Below are 25440 nucleotides of genomic sequence, written 5' to 3'. Positions count from 1 at the left end.
TCAGTTTTTTCTTTTTGTTACTCAGAATTGATAATTTCAAATTACCTGTCTTCATCTTTAAAAATTCTTTTCCTCTCTTGATTCCCTCTAGTTAATTTTTAAATTCAGTTCTTGTATTTATTTCTTAGATCTACAAATCTGGTTTTTTTTAATTCCTCTTTTTTGATATTCTCATTTTGTTCCTACAATATTTTCCGATTTCTTTTAGTTTTCTGTCCTTTTCTCTAGGTCTTTAAGCATATTTAAGACAATTGTTTTAAATTCTTTGTCTAATTTTTCTGAAGTCTGTGTTTCTTTAGGGTACATTTCTAGAGGTTTGTTTTGTTCTTTTGAGTATGTTTCCTTATTTCTTTGTATGTCTGGATCTTTTGTTGGAATTGGGCATTTGAAAAAATAGTCACCTCTTCTTGTCTTTGCAAACTGACTTTGTGCAGAAAAAGACCTTTACCAATCAGCCTAGCATGAAGGTTGAACGTCTTCTCAGACCTTTTCTGAGCATTCATGTTCTCTCTATTTGTGCATGTGCTTTCCCTCCAATTCTCCTATATGAAGAGCTGATTTTAACATGTCTTAATTTCTCTGTCTCATCCTTCTCAAAGTCTTAGATGTTTTACTGTATTTCTTTTCTTATTATCTCTTGTCCGCAGTCACCTGTGCATTTTCATCTGCTTGTATCTCTCACAGGCCGAGGTTATTGCTACTCTTTTCAGTGGCTTTCAATCTAATATCCAAACTATGCCTACATTCTTGCCTGAGTTCCAATTTAGGAAAGAGAGAAACCACTCCTGCCGGCAGCCTCCAGACAGACAAGACAGACATTGTAAACATGTCCTGCTTTTTTTTTTTCATCCTGTTTCAAGGGAGGAGACAGGAATTGGATCACTTCCTCTCAACCCCACTACACTATGATGATGGAGAGACTAGTGCAAAGGCTAGGAAAAATGCCATGAAATTTTCTACCATTTTGAGTGTGGCTTTTGCTTGGTTGGACATTTTCTTGGTTGCTGCAGACTCTTGACTGATTTCCAGAGCTCTCACAAGGCTATTAAGTCATTCCTTTGTTGTTTACTTGATGTTTCTGTGGTGGAAACAGGACCTGGATTTTTCTATTCTGCCATCTTGCTGACATCATCTTCTCCAGAGATAGTTTTTAATCTAAAAAGACAATTAAGATTGAACACCAGTGAACTCTACCACTAAAGGAAAATGGGAAAGGACTCCATAAAGATGCCTAAGGATAAGGCAAAAAGAAGGAAGAGAACCAAAAGAGAATCATATCCTAGAAACCAAGATAAGAAGTAGTCTCAAGGAATTTTTGGTAAATAGTGTTAAAATCTACAAAGATATCAAATAAGATGATGACTGATATCAGCCAACTGGATTTGGAACTGTAGAATGCTGAGGGTGGAAGCAATTTGTTATGTAGCTATGGGAAGAGTTTACCTGAATAGTGAAGCTGCATAACCACTAAGGGTCTCAGAAAACTGAAACAAATGATGTCAAACCCAAGAGTGTTTAGAAAAAGGATAAAACATCCAGGATTTATGAAATGCTATTTGTAGAGCTGTACAGAAAACTGTTTTTCAAATCAATTCCAGCAAAAAAAAAATGTTGGCTTCTGATTTGCTTTTCCTCAATTTAAAACATATGTGTCTTGTGATTCTGTGTCATCTCTTGTTTATTGCTGCTTTTTCAAGTGATGCTTTTGTGGCTAAGAAATCAAAGGCCAGATTTCTCTTCTTAATATGAATTCTATTTAACTACTTCGATCTTCCAAACTTCCCTTTGCATCCCATACTGTATCCTAGGGGCATTACAAATTTCTCCTTTGATAGTATCATATTTCTACATTTTAAATCTAAATCCAAATGGATAAATATCTTTACAAAACTGATCAGTCAGAATTAAAAGAAACAAGTAAAAAAATGCTCCTCAGGGGGCCAATATCCTGGGTCTGATGATGGTAAGCCAGTTAATTTTGTTTCAATCCAAAGCCAGAGAATGCACTTACCCCACAAACCTATCCTGTAGCCCCATCAATGCATGCTTTTCGCCATAAGATAGAATGTGTGAAAGACGATGGACAAAGTTCATTTATACTCAGAAGAATAATTAAAATTATACGTAATATTTGACTCAAAGAGGATCAATATGTTATTTCACTTACTTATTCACTAACTCTTCCCATAACTATTTCTTGGACAACCATACTATGCCAGGCACTGTGTATGCAGAGGTAAACATAGTCCCATCCCCTCAGAGGCTTACACAGTCATAGATACAATTAAAGAGATAGGTACAATGCACTGTGGTAGGTGAAAAGAAGGAGTAACCAATATCACAATTATAAGCTGAAAGCACACTCAAGAGTTGTTTGGGAGGTATGCCAGCTGCTCAGTTCATTTTACATGGGCTTATCACTGTCATCCCTATTGATAAGAATGTACTTGCTGTATTTACTTCTTTAACATGAGTGCGGTTTTGTGACAGGGTTTACATGACAGCATGGCTTGATATATATCAGGAAACAGTTAAACAGAGTAATCACTCAGTGCCTACAGAGTGTATAGTAAGGTCCTGGTAATTACAAACCACAGACAGGGTGCTCCTGGGCCTTCAGTATGGACAAGACCAGTGTGAGTCATGCTGTTTGTATCACAGGCTTTAGGTGACACAATGAGTACAAACACTGCTTTGCTTCCTTTCCTTGGTGTTATTTCATAGCTCTCAGTAGTCAGAATCTTGCAGGAGAGAAAGAGTGGACCATTACAGTCAAACATAAGAGACTACCAGACCTTAACTGTACAATAGAAAATGTTGTTATCAGTGTTGTGATGTTCAGTAAATAACACCACCATGGAGTTCAATGTGAAGCAAAACATTCAACATAAACTTGGCTCTGGTTATAGATGATTAGTCAAGGTAGAGTTATATAAACATAGTACTTATAAGTTTAAGTCTTGAAAGCTGAATCTAGTCTGATTGCTGCTCCGTGGTGATATAATGTTAGTAAAACCATCCATCCATCCATCCATCCACTCGTTCAATGTTTATTGAGCCTCCTCTATGATCCAGGCCTTAGGTGGGTTTCAGGTGTTAGGAGATTTTAACAACTCTTTGCCTTTAGAGGTCTACACCCAAATAGAGAAGATGGTATGCCGATGATTATATTGTGGTAATACCAGTGCTATCATATGGATAAACACAGTGGGATCTGGGAACACATGGAAGAGGCATTTATTTAAGATGAAAAGGCCAGGAGATGGTTTCTCTAGGAGGTAGTACGTGGATGAATTTTAGAGTATGACAACAACTGGCCAGCACAAGGTTAAGAAAGAGAAAGTCTAAAGGATGGTTTGTCTCTCAGATATTGGCACTTTTGTAATAGAAAGCAGATTCTTGCCATATGGCAAGATCCTTATTAACCTAATTTGGGGTAAGAACTTCCTTTAAGTAAGAAACCAAGAAAGAAACGTACTGAGAACCCTTCTCAAATACAAACTGGAAGAACTACAACTTGTAATGGTCAGACTTTTTCAGCAGCAAAACAGTACTGGGCCTCCTGGCAATCACCTTTAGGCCATCTTATCTCCTCTCTGTAAAGACTCAGGGTGTTTCAGAGGGAACAATAGTTAGAGCTTAGACATCTGTTCTAACCAAACTCTCATCTCACACTTGAATTCCTGTTTTGCCCAGTTTTGAGCTCAGGAAATAAGCTTGAGAATAGGCTACAATCCCTAATATGTTTTCAGAGGTTAGAGCCCACCTGATCTATTGCCTTCTTTTTACCCATTTGGCACCAAAGGAGAGGAAGACATGTCCATGTGAAAACACTTGATTATATATCACTATTTATTTTCCTGAATATTAAAACATTCTTTAAAAATTTTCCAACAACAATGTATTACTATATACGTTCAATGTGGATACTATGCATCTATTAAATATCATTTTATATATTACTTAAACAGTGCCAGTTATGTCATATTATGTAATAAATAGGTTATGGAACTATATGAAAAGTATGATTTTAAATTTGTATGTAACAAAGGTCTACACATGTTTTTCTTCTTCAATGCCTTACCCTTTGATGACTGGTACAGGGATTACTACAGAGACAGCTTACAGCCAAGGATACACAAATGGATGTTATGTTCTAAGTTAAACTTGTATGTGAAAAAGCTGCCTGTTATGTCTTACAAAGAGGGGCATTCCATCAAATATTCTAGCAACTTCCCTTTCCTCTATTGATAAAAATGGCTAGAGTGGGGAAGAAGGGGTTATGGAAGCAAGGGAACATATTGGAAGAGCATCTCTGAGGAAAAGCCTTCTTGTGGAGTTGCTCAGTGTGGCGTGTCAGAGAGGGGATGGTTCCTCTTCATTGCCCACTCTAGCCTTGTAGCTCCATGGAGCGAGGCAGGAACAACATCAATTTAACAGGTGTCTAGGCCACTTCATGGAACCGGCAACGGACCACCTATCCCAAAAGACTGTCTGGAAGATAGATGAACCTGCATTTAGGGACCCTTGAAAATCCCCTGGGAGTGGAGGGACAATGCAGCAGTACTGTCTCAAGCAATCTCTAGCATCAGAAGGCAACAGAGGGGTGGCTGGCATCCTAGTATGCAGAAGGACAACTCAAAGATGTCCACACCTTAATTTTTGGAACATCTTTGGAACATCTTTGGAACATTACCTTACATGGCCAAAGAGACTTTGCAGATGTAACAAGATTATGGGAAATTAAAACTGGGAAATTATCCTGGATTATCTGATGGGCCCAATGTAATCACAAGGGGTTTAAAAGCAGATAACTTCATGAGTGAAGTTAGAGAGATGCCACAAGTCACAGAGATTCAAACCATGAGAATACCATTGACCTGGTATTGTTAGTTTGAAGATGGAGACCTGAATTCTACCAACTACCTGAAGGAGCCTAGAAACCAATTCTCCTCAAGAGCCTTTGGATAAGGGGCCAGGCTGGTCAACATGTAGATTTCAGCCTTGTGCAACCCTAAATAGAATATGCAGTGGAGTCCACCAGACTTTAGGCCTACAGAACTATGGATATGGGTGCTGTTTCAAGATATTACATTTCTGGCAATTTGTTATGCCATCAATATAAAATAAATACACACCCAAGATCACTTAATGGTCACCCAAAAAGATCATGGCCGAGTAAAGTGACTCCAAATCTCCATTGATGGTCTTCACTGGTCTGAGCAGTCTTCTTTTCCCACCTCTGCATGTGCCCACTCTGCCATTTATGTTGAGCTGGTGACTAGGCACAGAGAATGTGAGGAAAAGAGAAGGCAGGTCATATCCATACCACCTTTTCCTCAATTGCTGCAAATTCACACTGATAGGCTGTTTATAGTTTGGGGTAAATTGTTAAAAAGTGAAGTTTGGCAAGAATTATTGAGAAAGTAAATCCTTCTCTGTATTTACATTGCTGTGTTTAGACTGTAATTCTTATTTGTTTGATAGATACAGAAAAATAAAAAAATAATTAAATCTGCATGCTAACAGTGGTTATAGCTACTTGGTTATATCTTTGGTTATATCTTACAAAGAGATTGTATCTTACAAAGATTTACAATGCTCTTCTAGATTTTCCAAAATTCTTACTGTTATACTGTTAAAATGTTATTTTAAAGGAAGTATACTTATTGTAGGAATTCAATTTTTGTTTCCCTTAATGGCTTGCATACTTTCAAGGGTATAGTCTTTATCTTCTACATTTCCCCCCTATTTACCCAAGTACCTAGTACAACAATGTGTTATTTGAAAATTGGAGAAAAACTAGTCTTTTTATTTTTTATTTAGGCAATTTTTTATTTCAGTAAACATTGAATGTGTTTATCCTTATCAATTACTAGGGTGATTTTATTGCAATAATTTCTAAGTAAGTATTTAATTACTTAGCAAAATAGTACCAGTTTGTTTCATCAAGAGTCTTGAGTAGTTTTTCTCTGTGTGCACAATTCTGTTATTGGAAAAATGAAGGGACTAGTTAATCTTTTTGAGCTTTTACAGTTTAGGATTACAAGATGACAAAAGAACATCCTAAGGATCCAATCTATACACTCACGTTTTAGACTCAACAAATGTCCAAAATGTTCTGTGCTCTGTCAATTTCTTCAGATAAGTGAACACAGCAGCTAAATAAACACTTAAGAAATTTGGCTGATTCACAGTTCATTTTTGATCTCATAATATGTGTGTGTGTGAGCGTGCATATCTGTGCATGCGTGTGTGTGTGTGGTGGGGAGGGATTTCACAGGAAAACACACATGAAACTATTTATAGCAAATATGAAATAAGTGCTGAAATAAGTGGCTTGGTAAGTTCAATTGCAAAGACAGAAAAGCATAACAACTGTCCCACATTTGTGTAGGGCTTTAGAGTTTTCAATGCATATATATATATATATATGGATAAATAAATTAACATCCAAAACTATTTTTTTTTTTGACATGGTCAAGGTCATACATAGCTAAGTATACAGAATCAGACCTAGATCCTGGAATGCTTGACCCCTTCGATGGGCTCTTTCTACCTCATCAAGGTGCTGCCCTGGAGCCCTTTCCACTACCTCAAAACATTGAGAAGCAATAGGAACTGAGAAGGTTTGGCCTGTCATGTCCACTAGCTCCAAGCCACTATGTGAGACTGTGGCAGACAGGCAGGCTGGATTCAGAAAAGGGAAATAATGGAGTCAGAACCCACTTCTCCTTTCCTTAGATCACTCAATTCAGAAACCCATGCTATTTACTCTTATTGGCCCTCCATCCACTGGAAAACCACATGCTATGCTTTAAGCATTTGTGGTAAATACAATTGATGGTGAATTTGCATATTTCCTGCTTTAACCTAAAGTGGTCTTATACATTGGTTGACTTCAAATCAGCATGGTCAAGTCCTTCTTTGGGGCTAATCAACTCCTACGATTGAGAGAAAGTGCTCAATTAGTGTTAGTTGTTGCTGTCATTGCTGTGATACTGTTTTAATTAATAGAATCTCACACCAATTTTTGTGCTTTCAACATTTCCATAGTGACCCTAATGGTTGTTGAAATCATCTGTCATCCCTACCACAATTCTTGTCTCACTCCTCTTCCCTTTGAACTGTCTGAGAGTTTTATTTTCTTCTACAATGAAACTACCACAATTAACCCCTCCATTTGGTTTCCATAATTCTACTTGGCTCTAGATTTATCTTTTAATTAATACTCCCTGACCCAATTTTTATCCACAAATTTTAAGATTAGATATTACTCTCATCCTTAAATTAGTGTGAAAGATAAGATTTTAAATAAATGGGTGTGATATAAACAGTATTGGACTATAAAGGATTTTTCTCTCAATTGGCATCGTTTACTTCTAAGAAAAATTGAGCCATGAGAAAATGTTTGTGGCAAGAAATACATTTGGTATTTCCCACACATTTAATATCTTAACTAATTTAAAATTTGATTTACAATCTGGTTCTATCTGGAAGCCTGAATTATTTTAAGATTAAAGAGGAAAAAGAGGAAGAATTATAAAATTGAAGATGGAGCAAAAAAAAAAGCTTGTTTTGAAAAAGATATGTGTATTTAGTAAGAACTTTTCCTTCAAAAATATGTTGGTTGATGTCATATTCAGAAGTGACATAAAGATCCTTAACTTTGCTAGTTACTCCCCATTTTAAAATCTTTTCTCTTCTGAAGCCAAATACAGACATTCATTTAGGCATCAATACACAATGCAAAGAATAGATTTTGGTGTTGAACTGATCTTGATTTGAATGTTACTTGTTGTATGACCTTGGGTAAGTTGTTAAACATTTCTTTTTTTTTTTTGAGGCGGAGTCTCGCTCTGTCGCCCGGACTGGAGTGCAGTGGCCAGATCTCAGCTCACTGCAAGCTCCGCCTCCTGGGTTTACGCCATTCTCCTGCCTCAGCCTCCCGAGTAGCTGGGACTACAGGCGCCCGCCACCTCGCCCGGCTAGTTTTTGTATTTTTAGTAGAGACGGGGTTTCACCATGTTAGCCAGGATGGTCTCGATCTCCTGACCTCGTGATCTACCCGTCTCGGCCTCCCAAAGTGCTGGGATTACAGGCTTGAGCCACCGCGCCCGGCCTAAACATTTCTTAACCTCAATTTTCTCATGTGTAAAACAGAACTAATAAGACCTACTGGGTAATGTTATTGTGAAGATTAGATAAACAAAATAATGCATGAGTTGAAACTTTAAAACATGGCACCTGGTAAAGAGCATGGCTTTAATACATATTTGCTTCCTTGTTGTTACTCTATCATTTTCTGTCTTCTTTTTTCTTAATGGTTGATGCTTGAAATCACCACTCAGTGGTGTTGCAGTCAGAGAGGCTGATATCTGACAGGATCTAGGAATTCATGGGATAAGATATAGAAGCCGTGTATGTGTGGAGAGGGGGAATATTCTTACTTTCAGCCAAAGAGATTTGCCCTAGGCTTGTTGAGAGAATGAAGACTTAAAATAATTTGGACCTTATGTTGGCATAATTTTCGTATGTAACACCTCTGGGGCGTTTGTTCTTCATTTAGTAAATAGAAACTGCCTGTTGGGTTCCATTGGCACCATTCCACCAAACAGCATTCTATAATGTTGCATGTGAGTCAGTTTTTTCCATTGGCATACCGTTCGGAATTTCCTCATCGTAGAGGAATATTCTACTATATTCACAAGTAGAGTCACCAAACTGGATAGATGAGTAGCTTGGCCTGAACACCTCTAGATGGTTGGCCAATTCTTACCTGAATTACGTTACCTGGTAATTCTGGGGAAGTTACATAAGGCCCTACAAAGAAGATCTGTGATTGCAAACCTATTTTCCATGCAATTTTGAAATGCTCAAATGTAAGAAAATAGCAATGACCAGATGATGGATTCCTTAAGATCAGAAACCTTGTCTTATTTCTCCATTGCCAAATAACATACCTGACATATATACACACATACATACCAAATATATATTTATATTTTGTATGATGCATAGTGTATATGCTATATATATTTATATATCATATGCTATTCAGCAATTTTATTAATGGAAACAGTAATTGATTGGCTTAAGAGAATGAAATATGAGGTTTTCCATCTGAATAACCTCTCTGCAAACTTAAATCTCAATGCAGACGTTATCTCCTTTGGTATTTGGTGCTCTCCCAATTACTACATTTCTCTCTGTACTGCTCTTGTATATTTGTCTCTTTTTCCAGGTACCTAAAGAAACAAAGCAAAATGAAACAAAACAACAACAAACTTTAATATAGGGACTGACCCTTGTCTATCAGTATTCAAACTTTTAACATTGTACTTGCTACAGAAAAGGCATTCAATAATTTTTTTTAATAAACAAGAGAAATAACATGTCCTGTGTATTTAGGAATCATTTCATATAGAAAAGCAAAAATTGGCTTTTATTTATTTAGGTTCCTGGTTCCAAAACCAACAAATTTATTATTAACCAAATGGCTACAAGATCATGTGAATGGCACAAGATCATGTAGAAAAATAGAAAACCAGATGAGAAAATGTCTTAGACTGTAGAGCATATGAACACATGTCAGAGTTGGGTGCTGAGAGCAGTGGATGTGCTGATTATTCTCCACTGAAGCTGGTATGTAGTAGTTTGGAGGGCGAAATTTTAGGACCTTGTCAAAGGGGGAAACCAAATAGAAGAGTAAAGGGAAAATATTTTTCTTCTATTCCCTCTTCCAGGGCTGCCCCCGCAAATTCAGATTTGGGAAGAATACTTAATCTCAGGAGTCTTAAGACCCTTTTAATTCAACTAGATTGATAAGTAAAATACATAATTCTATGGCAATCTATGCAATATTTGGCAAGATGTAATTTAACAGCAATGCTCATTCATTACAGATTCTAGGGTGATGTTCGATGGTTTCCAAATAGGAAGTATTATGCCATATTGCAGAATGGCCAATGTTTTCATTGAGATCCTAAGCAGCAAGTCATTCTTCCCATCAAAAGGTATTTAAGATGCTCCTCCTATGGCCAAAATACAAAACGCTCATTAGTCCAGAAAGGGCACACACACACACACACACACACACACACAAAACAACATGCCACTGACGTAGAGGGCTCAGACTAGAGAGATAGGGACCTATAACATCACAGAGCCATTCTAAATGATTAGTAGTAAGGCAGGTGGCTAGCACAGAAAGGCTTCAATGGAAATTGGCCATTAGACTTTTTACTTAAAGATTGTACTTGAGCTAGTAAAACATAGACAAACAATAAATAATTTGGTAAAGGCTCCAAAAAAATGGACATGCAAAAAAGACAGCACAAGGCAACACAATGTGGGGGCACAGAGGAGGGTCCCCAGGTTGTGAAATCAAAACACCACTTGAATTTGATCTATTTCCTAGATCAACCCAATTAGGATTGTTACTAGTTCTATAGACAGGATGATCTGAAGGTTGATATAGTCCTCGTATATCTTTTAGAATTTATTGTACTTATATGTACATGTGTGTATGTATGTATATAATATGTACATGTAATACACATACATCTACTTATGTATAATGAACCGTACATAATTCTCTTTATGGAGTAGATTTTTACAGATACTGTTGTTTCTTTCAAAAAATTCCAAGTTTAAAACCCTATTTATAGATCATGTCTGTGTATTTTCTCCCATTTTTGATTTACCGTATATATCCATCTATGTGTCTTCAAGTCAAATGAGCCCTATTTGTCATGACAATAAATACTCTGACATCCGGAGTAGACAAAATTAGTTGTGTATTATTCCTCACTGAGTTCTGACATATTGAAAAATTCTGATTGATTATGCTAGACCATACACTATCTCAAGGATAAAGTCATGATAAACGGTGATATTAGGAGAATGTGGCGAGGAGTGCAGACCTGAGTACTAACAGATTTTGGAGGAAACTGATGTCCACCTAACGCCCTCTTACAGACTAATATATCTTCCAATCTGTTGACTCTACATGGGATGTCCCTGACATACTTCAGCATAAAGAGGTAGGAAAAATATGAGTTTTGGGACCCAACAAGGAGAATTCAATCCCTATTCTACCTTTATGGGCAAATGATTAATCTTCCTGAATGTCAGTTCATCATTCTAATAGATATAGAGAATACAGGGCTGTTTGATGTTCAAATGTAATCATTTGTACACAGAAAAGAAACAGTAAGTGCCTAATGCATTTTAAGGTAATTTAGTCAATAAGTGAACTAAAACCATGTTCTACAATTAATTCTGAATTCAAAGCAGCCATGAATGCAGTTCAAATTGCTTAATCAAACATATCTTAGATCCTTTTTTTCAATGTGAAAATATAGAAAGGAGGTTTTCTTTGACCTTTTTTCCTGAAATTTCTTATTTTGCAGCTCTTGAATGAAAAATACCAGGTTCATTAAAAAATGTAGGATTTTGTCATTGTTTATATTCTTATTTTAATTTCTAATATTTACAGATGCTTATACCTCTGAATATTTATTTCTCAAGTTTTATCATACCCTCAAGAAACAGTACCCTCCTCTCTCTTCTTAAACAGTTTATTTCTAACTCGCTGTTTCAACGGTTTCAGTTTATCGAGGTCTGTTTTCTCAGGCACTTTCTTATGGATAGCATGAATTTGGGCATCTGTCTCCCTGTGGTAAGGTTTCAATTTGGTTAGGTGGCAAATTCACTGGCAGTTGTTACTTTTTTTTTTTTTTTTTTGAGACGGAGTCTTACTCTGTGGCCAGACTGGAGTGCAGTGGCTCAATCTCGGCTCACTGCAACCTCCACCTCCCGGGTTCAAGTAATTTCCTTGCCTCAGCCTCCCGAGTAGCTGGGACTACAGGCGCGTGCCACCAGGCCTGGCTAATTTTTTGTATTTTAGTAGAGACGGGGTTTCACCATGTTGGCCAGAGCAGCTGTTACTTTTTAAGATATCCCCCAAATCTCCTGGCACAATAGTGGGCAGATAGTAAATATTTGACATGGATTTACTTGCCGGATTTAATTGAAAAACAAAAACAACAACAACAACAACAAAAAACAAAAAGACAAAAATACTTCATGCTTAAGTATCTGAGCAAGGGATGGACCACAAACCCGAAGCTTGAGTTTGGTGCTCATTTACCTCTTGTCAAATCCTGCGATATATCATGCAATCCTGTTACACCAAAATCGTGCCAACTGTGACTCATTGCTCTAGAATTTCAGAAAGTCTTCCCTACTGTAACCTGTCTAAACTTGAAGTCACCTCATTTCCAAATCGTATTTCATGAAAAGAGGCCCTAGAATGTAGTCTTCTTGAGGTAAGTACGTCATCTTTCTTAAGATACTGTCATAAGATTAAAATAATAAGGATATCCCAGAGCCTAACTGTGGTTAAAGACAGAAGGAGGAATTGGATTTTATTTGGAACAATTTTATTTAGAACAATAAATGTTTACCTAAGGTAGTAAGCCAGGGAAGTTCCCTCAAAAATTTGGAGAGGAGACAGGAAAAGGGGCAGAGCAGAAAAACAGGAAGGACATAATTTAACTTCCAATTTTAAGTTCCGTGCTTGTGTATATGAATTCCAGACCTGATGCAAGCGCACAGGTTATAGGATCCAGGCAACCGTCTTTTTCTAGAGTAAGTTTATTATTCATCCCTGCATTGCAGCATCTAAGTACAGAGCCACAAAAACATTTGCTGTGTTGAAAAATCATTTTTGTGTGACTAGCCTCTTAAGAAGTAGTTTATTGATCAAGGTAAAATAGGGCCCAAATTAAAATTTTGATAGTTCAGAGAGAAATATTGCTAATAATATTGCAAATAGTACAGTACTAAGACAAAATGGTTGGAATACAAAGCAGTATCTGTGGGCTTGAGTTTTCACTCCACCTTTAACTAGTCAGTAGTGATTTGAGACACTACTCACACTCTGTTGTCCTTAGTTTCCTTTTTTTTGTACATGAGGATGTTAAACCTCTGGATTTTTTTCCAATTTGTAAATCGTCTGTTCTCTCTTAGATTAAAAAATAGGTTTTCCAGAATACTTTCATTCTACTTCCGTTTGTTTAAGTAAACTTTAGGTGAATTATATCTTGTGGGAAAGATAAAGAATGCTCATTCTTTTCTAGGATTTAATAATTGAATTAACCTTCACTACATCTCTAAAGAGGGTAGAGAAGAGATAATCTAACATTTATGGAACGCATAAAGTTTTCACCTTCATTTCATTCTCCACAAAAGCATTATAAAGTGAAAATATTCTCCAATTTACAGTTAAGGAAACTGAAGCTCAGAGAACTCAAGTAACATGCCTAAAGCCACAGAGCAGGTAGGAACTGGGCAGTGCCAGCCTCTGCTCTTGAGGTCTGTCTGATTTAAAAGCCTGTGTGACTGAGGTCCATAGAACCAGGGCACTTCCTCAATTTTGTAGCAATTCCATATTTTTGGGCCCAGGAAGAAAACCCAAGGTTTTTTGTTTGTTTGTTTGTTTGTTTGTTTTTGGAATAGAGTATAAGCTCAGGCTGAGGGCAGGATGCAGGAAAATATCCTACTGTAAAGTAATTTTTTATGCCAGAACCAGATTATCAGAGTTTAAAAATGATGAAAAATAAAATTGAGCTTGTTGTATTGACAATTTTTTATTAAATTATTGTAACACACTTAATATTTTCTAGAGAATATCTCAGAATGAATGCATTCCATACACTAGAAATGGATGAAACCTTTTTATGAGTATAGATTTTATTTTTCCAGATTATTGAGGTATAATTGACAAATAAAAATTATATATATTTAAGGTATACAAGATGCTGACTTGATTGAAACTCTGTTTTTTCCAAACTAGAGATCCTAGCCTCTCCAACTTCCTAACACTGCCGCTCACGTACATGATATCTGGAGTACAGTGGGGTCTTAATCTCAAACTTTATTTCTTCTTATAAAAAGTAATTTTCTTATCTAGAAATAATATGGAATACTTTCTTAGATGGGAGTACACCACTTTATTCCCCCAAGGCTCCTCTACACATGCACTGTACTGCCTTTTGATTTAGGAGAGAAATTTTTTCCCTCTGAACTTCCCTTGTGCTTTTTTTTCTGTGTTCCGAGTTTGTGTTGACTTTCAGCCTTCCGTTCCTTTTGTTGTATTTGACCCTGTGCCAAATGAAAGTCAGCACTTAAGTTATGAGTATCATTTTCTAACACAGTGACAGGAGGAAAACTCCACCTTCCACACCCACTACTAATTACCATATTGCTACAAAACATGACACTGCATCCTTCACCCATCACTTGTGAATTTTTGTTTTCCACAGCTCTTATTTCTCCAAAAATGTGTTTGAACCACTTGGAAAATATGCCTTTAAGTCATTCAAGAACTCAAGGAGCTCAGAGATCATCCTGGAAGCTGTGGCTCTTTTGCTCAATAGCTATATTCCTTTTTCTTTGCTCCTTCAGTTGGCTAATCTTTATTTTTCTCCAACTAGAGGTAAGGAGGCAATTGTACCTAAGATTGCTATTTGCTATAATCCTCTATTTGTTTTTCTAGTTATTATCATTGTCACTCAATATTGTTAGCAATAGTTGGCAGGAAGAGATGCGTATACATAATGTAAATACAATTCTAATATTGTCATGACATGGCTTTTGAAGTTTAGCTAAAAGTTTTGAGATAAAAGGTATCAGAAAATGCTAAATGTTAGATGCAGAACTCAGAGTTAAGCCAATTGACAGGGGCCTGTGGAGTATTTTTCTCTCCCTCTTCTATAGCTCTTGGTAGAATAAAAAAGGTAAAAATATGAATGAATATCAAGGAATGGGATGCAAGCTATAGTCTTATTTATGGAAAAGACTTAAAAAAGTAGTGAAAGACGGGATTAAGTAAATGACAGGTGGTTTGTGTGTCTTTGAGGAGGGAAATGGCCCTGAGCTAGGCGTAAGAATATCTGGATTCTGGATCTGGGTCTCCTAATAACCAGCTGTATAAATTTGATAAAGACATTTAATCTCTCTAGTTTGCAGATTCTTTATCTAAAAAAAAACTGGTGGTAGGGGAATGGATTTATTATGATGTTTCTTCTAGCTATAAAATGCAGTGATTAAGAATTTATTTAGGGATAGTATGAAGAATAAATGCCTAAGCCATTCAAAAGCAGGGAACAATGACTTTAGGTTGAATTGATCAGGGGAGACTTCACAGAGGAAGGAGAAAGCCCATATATATTTGGGAAGCCCCTGATGCTTGTCAGGAATTTCCCATTGAGATGCAGGCCAAGTTGTGGGCCTAGAGAATGGGATGGTACACTGGGAATGGAGATAAGTTTGGTTTTTTACTAAAAAAACTTTCCTCACAGTTGACCATATAGCACTGACCAAAAAGAAAATAAGAAATGCTTTATTTATTTCAGGATTTAGCCTATTTCTGGTTAAATTGTAAAACTCGAAGTTTTGGGTAGAATAAAGTGGTATATGTCCATCTTGAGAAAGGGTTGAAATGTAACTGCAGAAACATTTTTCTTAAGGGAACTGATCAGCGAAGATTTCAAAGATATAGTTCTACCACTTAAGATAAGTAAAAGTAATTGAGAAAAGATGCAGGAGGAAGCAGTCCCCTATGGATATTAATTTCACGTAGGTATAGCTTTGGCCAATTTTTCCACAGTAGCCCATTAATTTGTATTCCATAACTGTATGCAAGGCTTACGTGCAACACAGGCATTTCTAATTACAATCCTGCTCTCTCAAGAAATGTATCAAGCAGAAGTGTGAACTTTCTGGGTCAGTGAAGCTGAAAGAAATAATTGTCAGAAATTCTTAGTGTCTAGATTTCTGAAGAAGAGGAAGGGTGAGAATAGCAATAACTTAAATTTGGAAGTGCTTCTTTCTTCTAAAACTTATAAGATTAATTAGCCCGATAACCCTGAAGAACACTGAATATAAGCATCATCAGTTCCTGCATATGACTCGGGAATGAATGCACAGATGCCTTTCCCAAAGGCACCCAGGAGTTCTTGCAAAGGGAAAGAGAAAGTCAAATAATGCCAGATCATCTAGGACACCTCTGTTCAGAATCAAACTGGATTAGTCCCAGGTGTTTGAGCTCTGATTCTGATTTTTCTCTCCTAGATCCAGTTTCTCAGTGAAAGGTTCTGCCTCTAAAGATAACCCAGAGTTTCTTCCAAATTTAGGGAAGTATAAAATGTTTTTAGAATATTGTTCTGACAGGAAACTTACAGGATTTGTTTCTATGGGAAAAGCCAGTGGCCTGGCCCACCATGCATGATATTAGCTTCTACATTTCACTTTTCACTTACCTGTACTTCCCTTTCCCTATTGACCACAAATAAATATCTCTGGAAGAGAGGTCTGAAGGGCTGGCAGATAGTGAGTCATGATGTGGCCACTTCCACATTCTCACAATACCCATGAACCTTGAAGTTTTATTTTGGTCTCCACTCTAGTTTTTACATACAAAGTCCCACTTTCCAGATTGTCTAGACACTACTTTAAAAAGTGTACACTTAAAAAAAGTGTAACACTTTAAAAAGTGTTAGATGGGAAGCTTGGCTCCTTGGGTCAATTTTTTTCTTTTTTTCTCTCTTCTTTGAGAAAATATTTAATTAAAAGGATAGCTATGAGTCCAAGGAGTTTGGTCAATACCTCAGTAAAAATAACCTCACAGGAGTTATCACTAAGAAGTCAAGTGTTCAGCAGAGTCTCCCGCTTCAATAAAATGGATACTTTCAGAAGGGGAAGCTGTACTTAAAAGCAGAGCAGATTTTATTTTCACTGAGGATTTGATTAGGGTTGATTTGGAGAGAGAATGATTGTTTTGGCCATTTTGAGCCCAACTATGTAAATCTAACCTTAAATCAAGATGAGGTTACAAAAGCAACTGATCTTTCTAGAAAAAATAACTAAGCCACATATATCTTTAAAAGTGGGTATTTACTACTTCCAAACATCAGTAGAATTATAAATAGAAACTTCCGCCACAGAGTGGTAAGGGTGAGAGTTTTGACCTGTCTGGGTGTGGATCTCATTCTTGCCTTTCATTGGCTGCATGACCTTAGGCTAGTTACTTAATGCCTGTCATCCTCATTTCCTCATCTGCAAAATGAGCAAGCTAGTTTGTATAGAGTTGTGGTAAGGATTAATGAGACAGTAAATAATGGGCAAAAATTTAGCAAGATCGTTTAACAATATGGATATTCTTTGCCTACCTATATCACTCTCTCAATCAAAGACAATATCTCACAGCCAAATTGATGATTTTGCAATTAGATGGATTTTTAGTGGTGGCAATAATTAGAGAGTATCACAGTGATGGTCTCTGTAGCAGTAAATAGACATTAAGCAGCCTGCAGTATATTATCCAGAATTTCTGACTCTGGAAATTAGTTTGGCCTTAGGCTGTCTACGGCATTAGTTTTCTCTGAACACATCTCATACATCTGTGGCATGTATTTTGCCACAGATAGCATCTGCGGCATGTATTTTGGCACTCATTCACATTTAGATTGTTACCAAATTGCTTTGGGTGTGTAATCATGTCTTTCTAGAAAGATTATAAACTTCTTGAGAGGCAAGGACCAAAAATCACATTTGTTTCTCGTGCTTACAATGCTGTATAATGTTGGGAATATGTGTGCTTAAATTGTAGTTCAATTCTTCATTACAATCACCATCATCATCCAAACAACTAATATTTATTGAACAGGTCCAGGCAGGATATCTCAGCAAAGCCCTTCTTTAAAACGACCTCATTTAACCCCAACAACTTCAACAAGCTAGGTGCTATTATTTCTCCCATTTGACAGATGAGGAAATTGGGGTTCAGGGAGTCTTTGTCATGTCCCTATCATGTGTTGAACTATATCGAATTTCAACATCTCTTCCAGGAAACACCAAAATGAGGACGAAATAATTGCAAGAGGTCAGGCACAGTGGCTCACGCCTATAATCCCAGCACTTTGGGAGGCTGAGGCGGGTAGATTGCTTGAGCCCAAGAGTTTGAGACCAGCCTGGGCAATATGGCAAAACCCTGTCTCTACAAAAAAATACAAAAAAAATAGCTGGGCATGGTGGCATGCACCTGTAGTCCCAGCTACTCAGGGGGCTGACATGGGAGAATTGGTTGAGTCCAGGAGGATGAGGCTGTAGTGAGCTGAGATCACATCACTGCACTCCAGCCTGGGCAGTAGAATGAGACCTTGTCTCAAAAAAATAACAAGAAACAACAACAAAGAAACAAATGTAGGGAATCAAAAAATTTATTTCCTAGGATAGTGACTTTCAGACTTTTTGATTGCACCTCCCTCTCAATAACATATTTTCAGTATAATTCCCAACATCTGTATGCTAATTATTGTACCATATACAAGTACTAATAATGTGTACACTAAAGAGATACACAAAATATATATTTATAAGGGTGAGCCTAATATGTTTAACGTAGCTCTCACAATGCAAAACCATTTTGCTTTCACCAAAATGTTATATTTTCTATAATGCATTAATATATAATATAAACATTTCTAAAATAAGTAAAATAATATTTTAATGATTTGATAAATGCATTTATTTTATTTTTTAATCTTATCTTAACACTTTGTGATACAGCAATTTGAAGTTTGATATGTTAATTTACCTTGTTTCATGATTTTGACTGTCATGACTGAAAAATTACCCGACAAACAAATATAGATTAAAATGGAAGAACACATCTTTGGATATTCTTAACATGTCATACCACCTAATTTTTAATCCATCATTCAATGATGGATGCCCGTCTTTCTTTCCTTACACAACTAACTTCCAAGATCTATAGTTTTAACACCTCCTTCGTATAAACTCACTCACTTGCTTCTGTCTATCTCCATTGTATTCTAATGACAAAAGCTCGACTATGGAAAACCTCCAATGCTGATTAAATCCAACTGCTCTGTGTCTTTCACTGTTGAATGTATCTGAAGAAAAATATAAAACTTGTTGAAAGGGCTTACTTTAAATTCACAGTCACTGCCTTCAAGCGGATTTCAGTGTTGCTCTGGAAACAACCCACGTTTCCCATCCATTCACTCTCCTCTACTGGACGATTTCACATCTTTAGCTTCTCTTCAAACATCTAATAACTCTTCCCCATTCTCACTCTCCACTGATAACGTTGCCTCCATATTTCAAGATAAAATAGAAGTAGGGAGGAAAGCAGTTCGAGTATCGACAACTCATTGGCATTTGTGTCCAGGTATATTGCTGTTCTCTCTTGTCAGTGTGGATAAATTGTCCATACACCTATCCAAGCCATCTATGAACTAAATCTTATCCTATCTTACCTACTCAGGGACATTGCTCCAACATTTCTCTCCTTGCTCTTACATATTATGCCTCATCCATTTTACAGAAACATTTCCATCAAATGGCAATAGAAAAACATGTTGCCATTTCTCTCATATTAAAACATAACAACAACAACAACAACAAAAACCTCTTTGATCTCTCATCATCATCCAAACTCCACTCATTTTTTTCTACTGTCCCTACAGCAAAATTCCTCCAGCTTCTCTTTTCCCATTTACCCTTAAATTTATGCTAAGTTTCTGCCCTCTTCACATATGACAGAAACTAATTTTGTCAAGAACTCCAGTGTCTACCATGTTGCTCAATCTATCAGTCAATTCACTGTACTCTTCTTACCTCTATTGACAGCATTTGACACTAGCTGATCACTCATCCTCCATGAAATACTTTCTTTTCTTGGCTTCCAAACATCAGACTCTCCTAGTTTCCTTTCAGACTCAACTTTTCCTTTCTTTTGTCTCTTGCTTGTTCTTTCTCATTCTCTGACTTCTAAACATCACAACGCCCCAGTATTCCTCTCCATCCACACCCACTAACTTGATGGTCTCACACAATCTCACTCCTTAAAGCATCACTTAGGAACTTAAGGCTCCTAAATGTATATCACCAGAGCGCCTTAAATTTCAGCCTCCTGTATCCAACTGCCTGCTTGACACACTTACCTGGATTTATAATAAGCATCACAAACTTAACATGTCCAAAACCAAACTCATGATTTTTCCCATCCCCATTTATTCCTCTTACATCTTATCCATATTAGTGAATAATTATCTTTCCAATTATGCAGGCCTAAAATAACTGGAGTCATCTTTGTCTCTTCTCATTCCCTACCCAATATCCATGTTGGGAACTTCTGTTGGCTTTATTTTCCAGCCAAGTATCACCATCTCCACAGCTAGCACCTTGGTCAGAGGCACCATGCTCTCTTGCCTAGATGAATGACTGTAATGATCTCTTAGCTAGTCTCACTACATTTGTCCTTGCCTCTGTTTAATTTGTTCCTAGTATAACAGCCAGAGAAATCCTACAAAAGGAAAATATGCAACATCTTTAAGTTCAAAAAGTCTTTTAAGCACTTTGCCATTAGGAAACCAATAAACTTTGGATGATACAAAAAATGTTTGTGGTTATGCCTTAATTTATACAAAGTATTTTTGAGCATTTAGCATTTAACTACCTGTATTTGTAAAATTAACCACACACTGATGGCATCTTGTAGCATGTGAACTGCCATACATTGCAATAGCCTGAAACTTGGAACTGTTTCTCAGGGTATCTCAGATACTGTATATGACATGTAGTTATCTGAATATTATACATGGGTGGCTTCATCAATCTGAGTTATAAATATTTCTAGGGCTTAATTTACTATTTTAAATAAAAATAAACATAAACAGAAGCTTCATTATTTTCCTTTCCCATGCCAATAGATAACCTTGTTCAGTCACTGGGGTGTGGAAACTGCTATTTTGTTGAAAAACTTTTAGAGTCCAAGGGGCGGGGGGGTCCAATATCAAATAGTTGTTCTGTAGGTATAGATTATGTAATGGAATTAGATCTTGACCTTTGTCTAAAACACCCAAAGGGGAAGCTAGGTAATAAAAGGTAAAGGATGGAGCCACTCAACTTTAAAGGGAGGCTGAGAGGGCTGAGACATGTTGAAGGGAGGGTTTTTTTATGGTTATAGAACAGTAGTTTGCTTCAGGAATCCAAAGCTCTAAATAAATCAATCAAAAAAGTTAATGACACTGTCATCATCCTAATCAATTCATCTTTTCTTTCCCCAACAGACTGCTAAAGAGCCCTGTATGGCTAAGTTTGGTGAGTAACCTATCTTGCATGTGTCTCTTTTACTTTTCTTAGTTTTTGATGCAAGAAGGCAGGTGTCAGTGATCTCAAGAAAACCTGTATTTTCTTCCATTCGTTTTTCAGCTACTACATATAATTACTTATCATGTACTAGGCAGTTTCCCAAGAGCTGAGGCTTTCAGAGGTAAACCAGGCAAAAGAAGCCCATGCCCTGATAAAGCTTATATTGAAGGCTGCATCTCTAGCCAGGAATGAACATCTCTCTTACCGGCCTATGAATCTGAGATCCAGGAATCTACTTTTAATTCTGTGTTTTAATAAACACAACAAGTTTCATATTTCTACAACCTTTCCTTAAAGTCTTTCTCACGTTTCACACATTGCTAATGTCCAGTGGAGTATACGAGAGAGTGCCATTGTTGTTTCTAAATGTATAGAAGAGCAATGAGAGTTGGAAGAGTGGCCATTTCCTCTACTCCTTTCTCTTCTAAGCTTAGCTTCTCAGTCATTTTCCCTTGTAGTCACCTGATATTTGCTTAGAAAACACACCACAGTTTGCAGTTACAATGAGACTTAGACTCTTAGAATGCACGCAAAATTTCAGATAAATACATTTTAAAAAATTGTGTATAGGTTTCAGGCCAAACATACATTTTCAGTTGAGAACAGACCATTTCTAGAGTTAACTCTGCAACCCCTGTGTTCCTATATAGTTTAAACCAGTAGGTTTCCTTGGCTTGTGGGAATTAGACAATTTCCTTTTGCTTGTCTCTTTCTTTGTGTTTTCTTTTTGCTTTGCCAGTAAGTGGAATGGAATGCATGGCATGTGTGAAATTCTGCCTTGATGTGGTAAAAGTTGAGAAACTCAAGTGATGCTAAGGTGGTCTTTAAGTGACCCCCTTTCACAGAATTAAATAGGAAAGTAAATGACACTTCTTTCTGGTGACCTGCCTATTGCCTATTACATGTCAAGGAAGAAGAAATTTACTGGGCTCTGAGCTCATTGGCGATACAGGGTGACTTTGCCTTTTGTTCTAGTGATCTCTCTTTCATTCTCCCCCAGAATCTACCTTCAGCGTCTTATATTAGTCATTCATATGAATGAGAATTGAAGTAAAAATGTTACCTCTTCCAGGGTGTTTTCTCATCAAGTTTTCTTTTTTAATTATGGGACAAAGGACAAAAATTATGGAGAACTGCAGAACAGATAAGCATTCTGGGTAGTAAAAGCACCTCCTGGGGCTGTGAGATCACACTGATGTGCAAAACCAAGTAAACAAACATTTAAATTTCATATGTGCTAATGAAAATGAATGATTAGGTCTTTACCTTTTCTTCACCCTTTGGGACAGTATTGTGCTAGGGATCCTTATATTTAAATAGTCAAGTTATTTCTATTTATAAACTCATAAATTTACCATTAGCTATTTTTGGGGGTTTTATTTAATGAATCCTAAGTAGGTCTTAAATTATATATACTTACAAACTGAGGGAAAGAGTCATAATTTAGACACAAAGCACCTAATTCAGGAACATGGAAGTATCATTCAATTAATAAATATTTATGGAACATCTGCCAGGTACCAGGGATTTTTTTCAGGTGCTGAAAATGCGGGAATGAACAAAATAGAGATATATTTGTCCTAAAAAATTTTACATTCAAGGTGATATAAGATGGAAAATAAACAAATGAACAATTTAATTTATAACATCCTAGATACTGACACACTTTATGAAGAAAACTCAAGCAAGGTAAAAGGAGAGAGTGATAGGAGAACACTTTTTAATATAGCTTAATTAAGGAAAGCCTCACTGATAAAGTGATAAACAGCCAGTGGTATTTACACAGAAAATGAATGGAAAGGCATGGACTGCCAACCCTGATTTTCAAAATTTTGGCTTGTGATTTCTTTCTCCATTAGTCTTTTCTTCTCCTTTCTATTTCCCACAAATATTAATCGACAAGAGATGCTGAGTCACCTAACTCATTTTTCTATTCCAAATTCTTTTCCTTAGAATGCTCCAAGCAAGAAACACTCTTTGGATTTTCAATTTCTCTAAAGCAAGGAGTAGATAGGTACTTAAAATAGAAAAATTCAGCTTGAAGAGAACTAGTGTAGATCAGGTAAAGAAACAACATGTACGTGGTAAATCTACAATCTGGAAAAGGATGAAATAATGAAATAACTATGCTTTCATCTTTTTTTTCCCTCGTATATTTCTTATAGGACCATTACCCTCAAAATGGCAAATGGCATCTTCTGAACCTCCTTGCGTGAGTAAGGTGTCTGACTGGAAGCTGGAGATACTTCAGAATGGCTTATATTTAATTTATGGCCAAGTGGCTCCCAATGCAAACTACAATGATGTAGCTCCTTTTGAAGTACGGCTGTATAAAAACAAAGACATGATACAAACTCTAACAAACAAATCTAAAATCCAGAATGTAGGAGGGACTTATGAATTGCATGTTGGGGATACCATAGACTTGATATTCAACTCTGAGTATCAGGTTCTAAAAAATAATACCTACTGGGGTATCATTTTACTAGCAAATCCCCAGTTCATCTCCTAGAGACTTGATTTGATCTCATTCCCTTCAGCACATGCAGAGGTGCCAGTGGGTGGATTGGAGGGAGAAGATTTTCAATTTCTAGAGTTTGTCTGTCTACAAAAATCAACGCAAACAGAACTCCTCTGTATGTGAATTTTCATCTATCATGCTTATCTGAACAAGACTCAGAGGAAGAGCCAAAGACTTTTGGTTGGATCTGCAGAGATACTTCATTAATCCACGATAAAATGAATATAGATGACAGAGGACATCTGCTTTTCAAAGAATCTCTGCCTAAATCTTGAATTCGTGAGTGGAAAAATGGAGTTCTATTCCCTTGGAAGTTTTACCTGGTATGCAAAAAGGATCTGGGGCAGTAGCCTGACTTTGTTCTCATATTCTTGGGCTGCTCTAATTCATTCTTCTCATACTCCCGTCTTTTGAGGCCCTCCCAATAAAAAGTAGACTGATAGGATGGCCACAGATATGCCTACCATACCCTACTTTAGATATGGTGGTGTTAGAAGATAAAGAACACTCTGAGAACTATTGGAATAGAGGTACAAGTGGCATAAAATGGAATGTACGCTATCTGGAAACTTCTCTTTGTTTTATCTTCCTCAGGATGCAGGGTGCTTTAAAAAGCCTTATCAAAGGAGTCATTCCGAACCCTCACGTAGAGTTCTGTGAGAACTTACTGTTGGTGTGTGTGTTTAAACATTGCTAATTGTAAAGAAAGAGTTAACCATTAGTAATCATTAGGTTTAACCCCAGAATGGTATTACTATTACTGGATTATGTGATGTAATGATTTAGTATTTTTAGCTAGCTTTCCACAGTTTGCAAAGTGCTTTCGTATAACAGGTAGCAATTCTATGAAGTTAATTGGGCAGGCATTTGGGGGAAAATTTTAGTGATGAGAATGTGGTAGCATAGCATAGCCAACTTGCCTCAAATCATAGGACAAGTAACTACAAGAGGCAATGGGTTGTCCACTGCATTGCCCTGTTTCAGCTTTAGAATTGTTACTTCTGCTATTGTGTTATAAGACTCTAAAATTTAGCAAAGTCACTTTTCAAGAAGCGTATTCCCCTTTAGCCCAAGGTGAGCAGAGTGAAACGACAACAGATCTTTCCTTTACCAGCAAACTTTTTTTTTTCCCTGTCTGGATCAGGGAAACCCAGGATGCTGCTCAGGCCTTATACCAACCAATTTCCCCTCTTCACTTTGCAGAGCCCATCTTAGTAATCTTAGTCAAATGTGCTTCTAAAAATAATAAATAGCACTAATTCAAAATTTTTGGGCTCTTAAATTAGCTACTTGCAGGTTCTTGTTGAAAGGTATATAATATTACATTGTAAACAAATTTAAAATATTTATGGGTATTTGTGAAAAGCTGAATTATGTTAAATAATATTACATGTAAAGCTATTTAAAAGAATTTTTTTTTTTGTATTTTGTGTAACAAAAATTGCTCAGGAGCATGCTAAGCCTGAGGCCAAGTTGTTTCTTAGTAAGTCTTTTTTAAAAAACATCTGCTGAGTAGCTACAGGGCCAAAGACTTGGAGAGCTTGTTTCTGTTGCATTTGCATATCTTCTCAGGAAATTAAAGTGTGTCATATACATATATACATCTATATACACATATAAAATCTTGGTGTTCCTGATCTTTGTTGTGTTATAAGCAATTGGCAATATGTGCT

At 36.7% G+C, this 25440-nt stretch overlaps 1 protein-coding gene across 1 annotated transcript; it reads left to right on the top strand.

Moving 5' to 3' along the window:
* The first annotated feature begins 14280 nt into the window (after positions 1 to 14280).
* Positions 14281 to 25167, top strand: TNFSF18 (tumor necrosis factor (ligand) superfamily, member 18). The gene is made up of 3 exons (XM_011962324.1): positions 14281 to 14503; positions 21165 to 21195; positions 23412 to 25167. Exons 1-3 carry the CDS (start codon positions 14282 to 14284, stop codon positions 23756 to 23758), a joined length of 600 nt encoding a protein of 199 aa, XP_011817714.1. The 5' UTR covers position 14281; the 3' UTR covers positions 23759 to 25167.
* The last annotated feature ends 273 nt before the right edge of the window (positions 25168 to 25440 follow it).

This window comes from Colobus angolensis, unplaced genomic scaffold, assembly GCF_000951035.1.
Source record: "Colobus angolensis palliatus isolate OR3802 unplaced genomic scaffold, Cang.pa_1.0 Scaffold59, whole genome shotgun sequence".
Taxonomy (NCBI): Eukaryota; Metazoa; Chordata; class Mammalia; order Primates; family Cercopithecidae; genus Colobus; species Colobus angolensis.
The sequence above is the reverse complement of the archived record's forward strand: the minus strand, read 5'-3'. Positions and strand labels throughout refer to the sequence as shown.

Excerpts from the sequence above, each read along its gene's own strand:
- TNFSF18 (XM_011962324.1), top strand. The coding sequence starts at position 14,282 with ATGACACTGCATCCTTCACCCATCACTTGTGAATTTTTGTTTTCCACA. Across the intron at positions 14,504-21,164 it reads TTATTTTTCTCCAACTAGAG|ACTGCTAAAGAGCCCTGTAT; the intron begins GTAAGGAGGCAA and ends TTTCCCCAACAG. Across the intron at positions 21,196-23,411 it reads GCCCTGTATGGCTAAGTTTG|GACCATTACCCTCAAAATGG; the intron begins GTGAGTAACCTA and ends TATTTCTTATAG.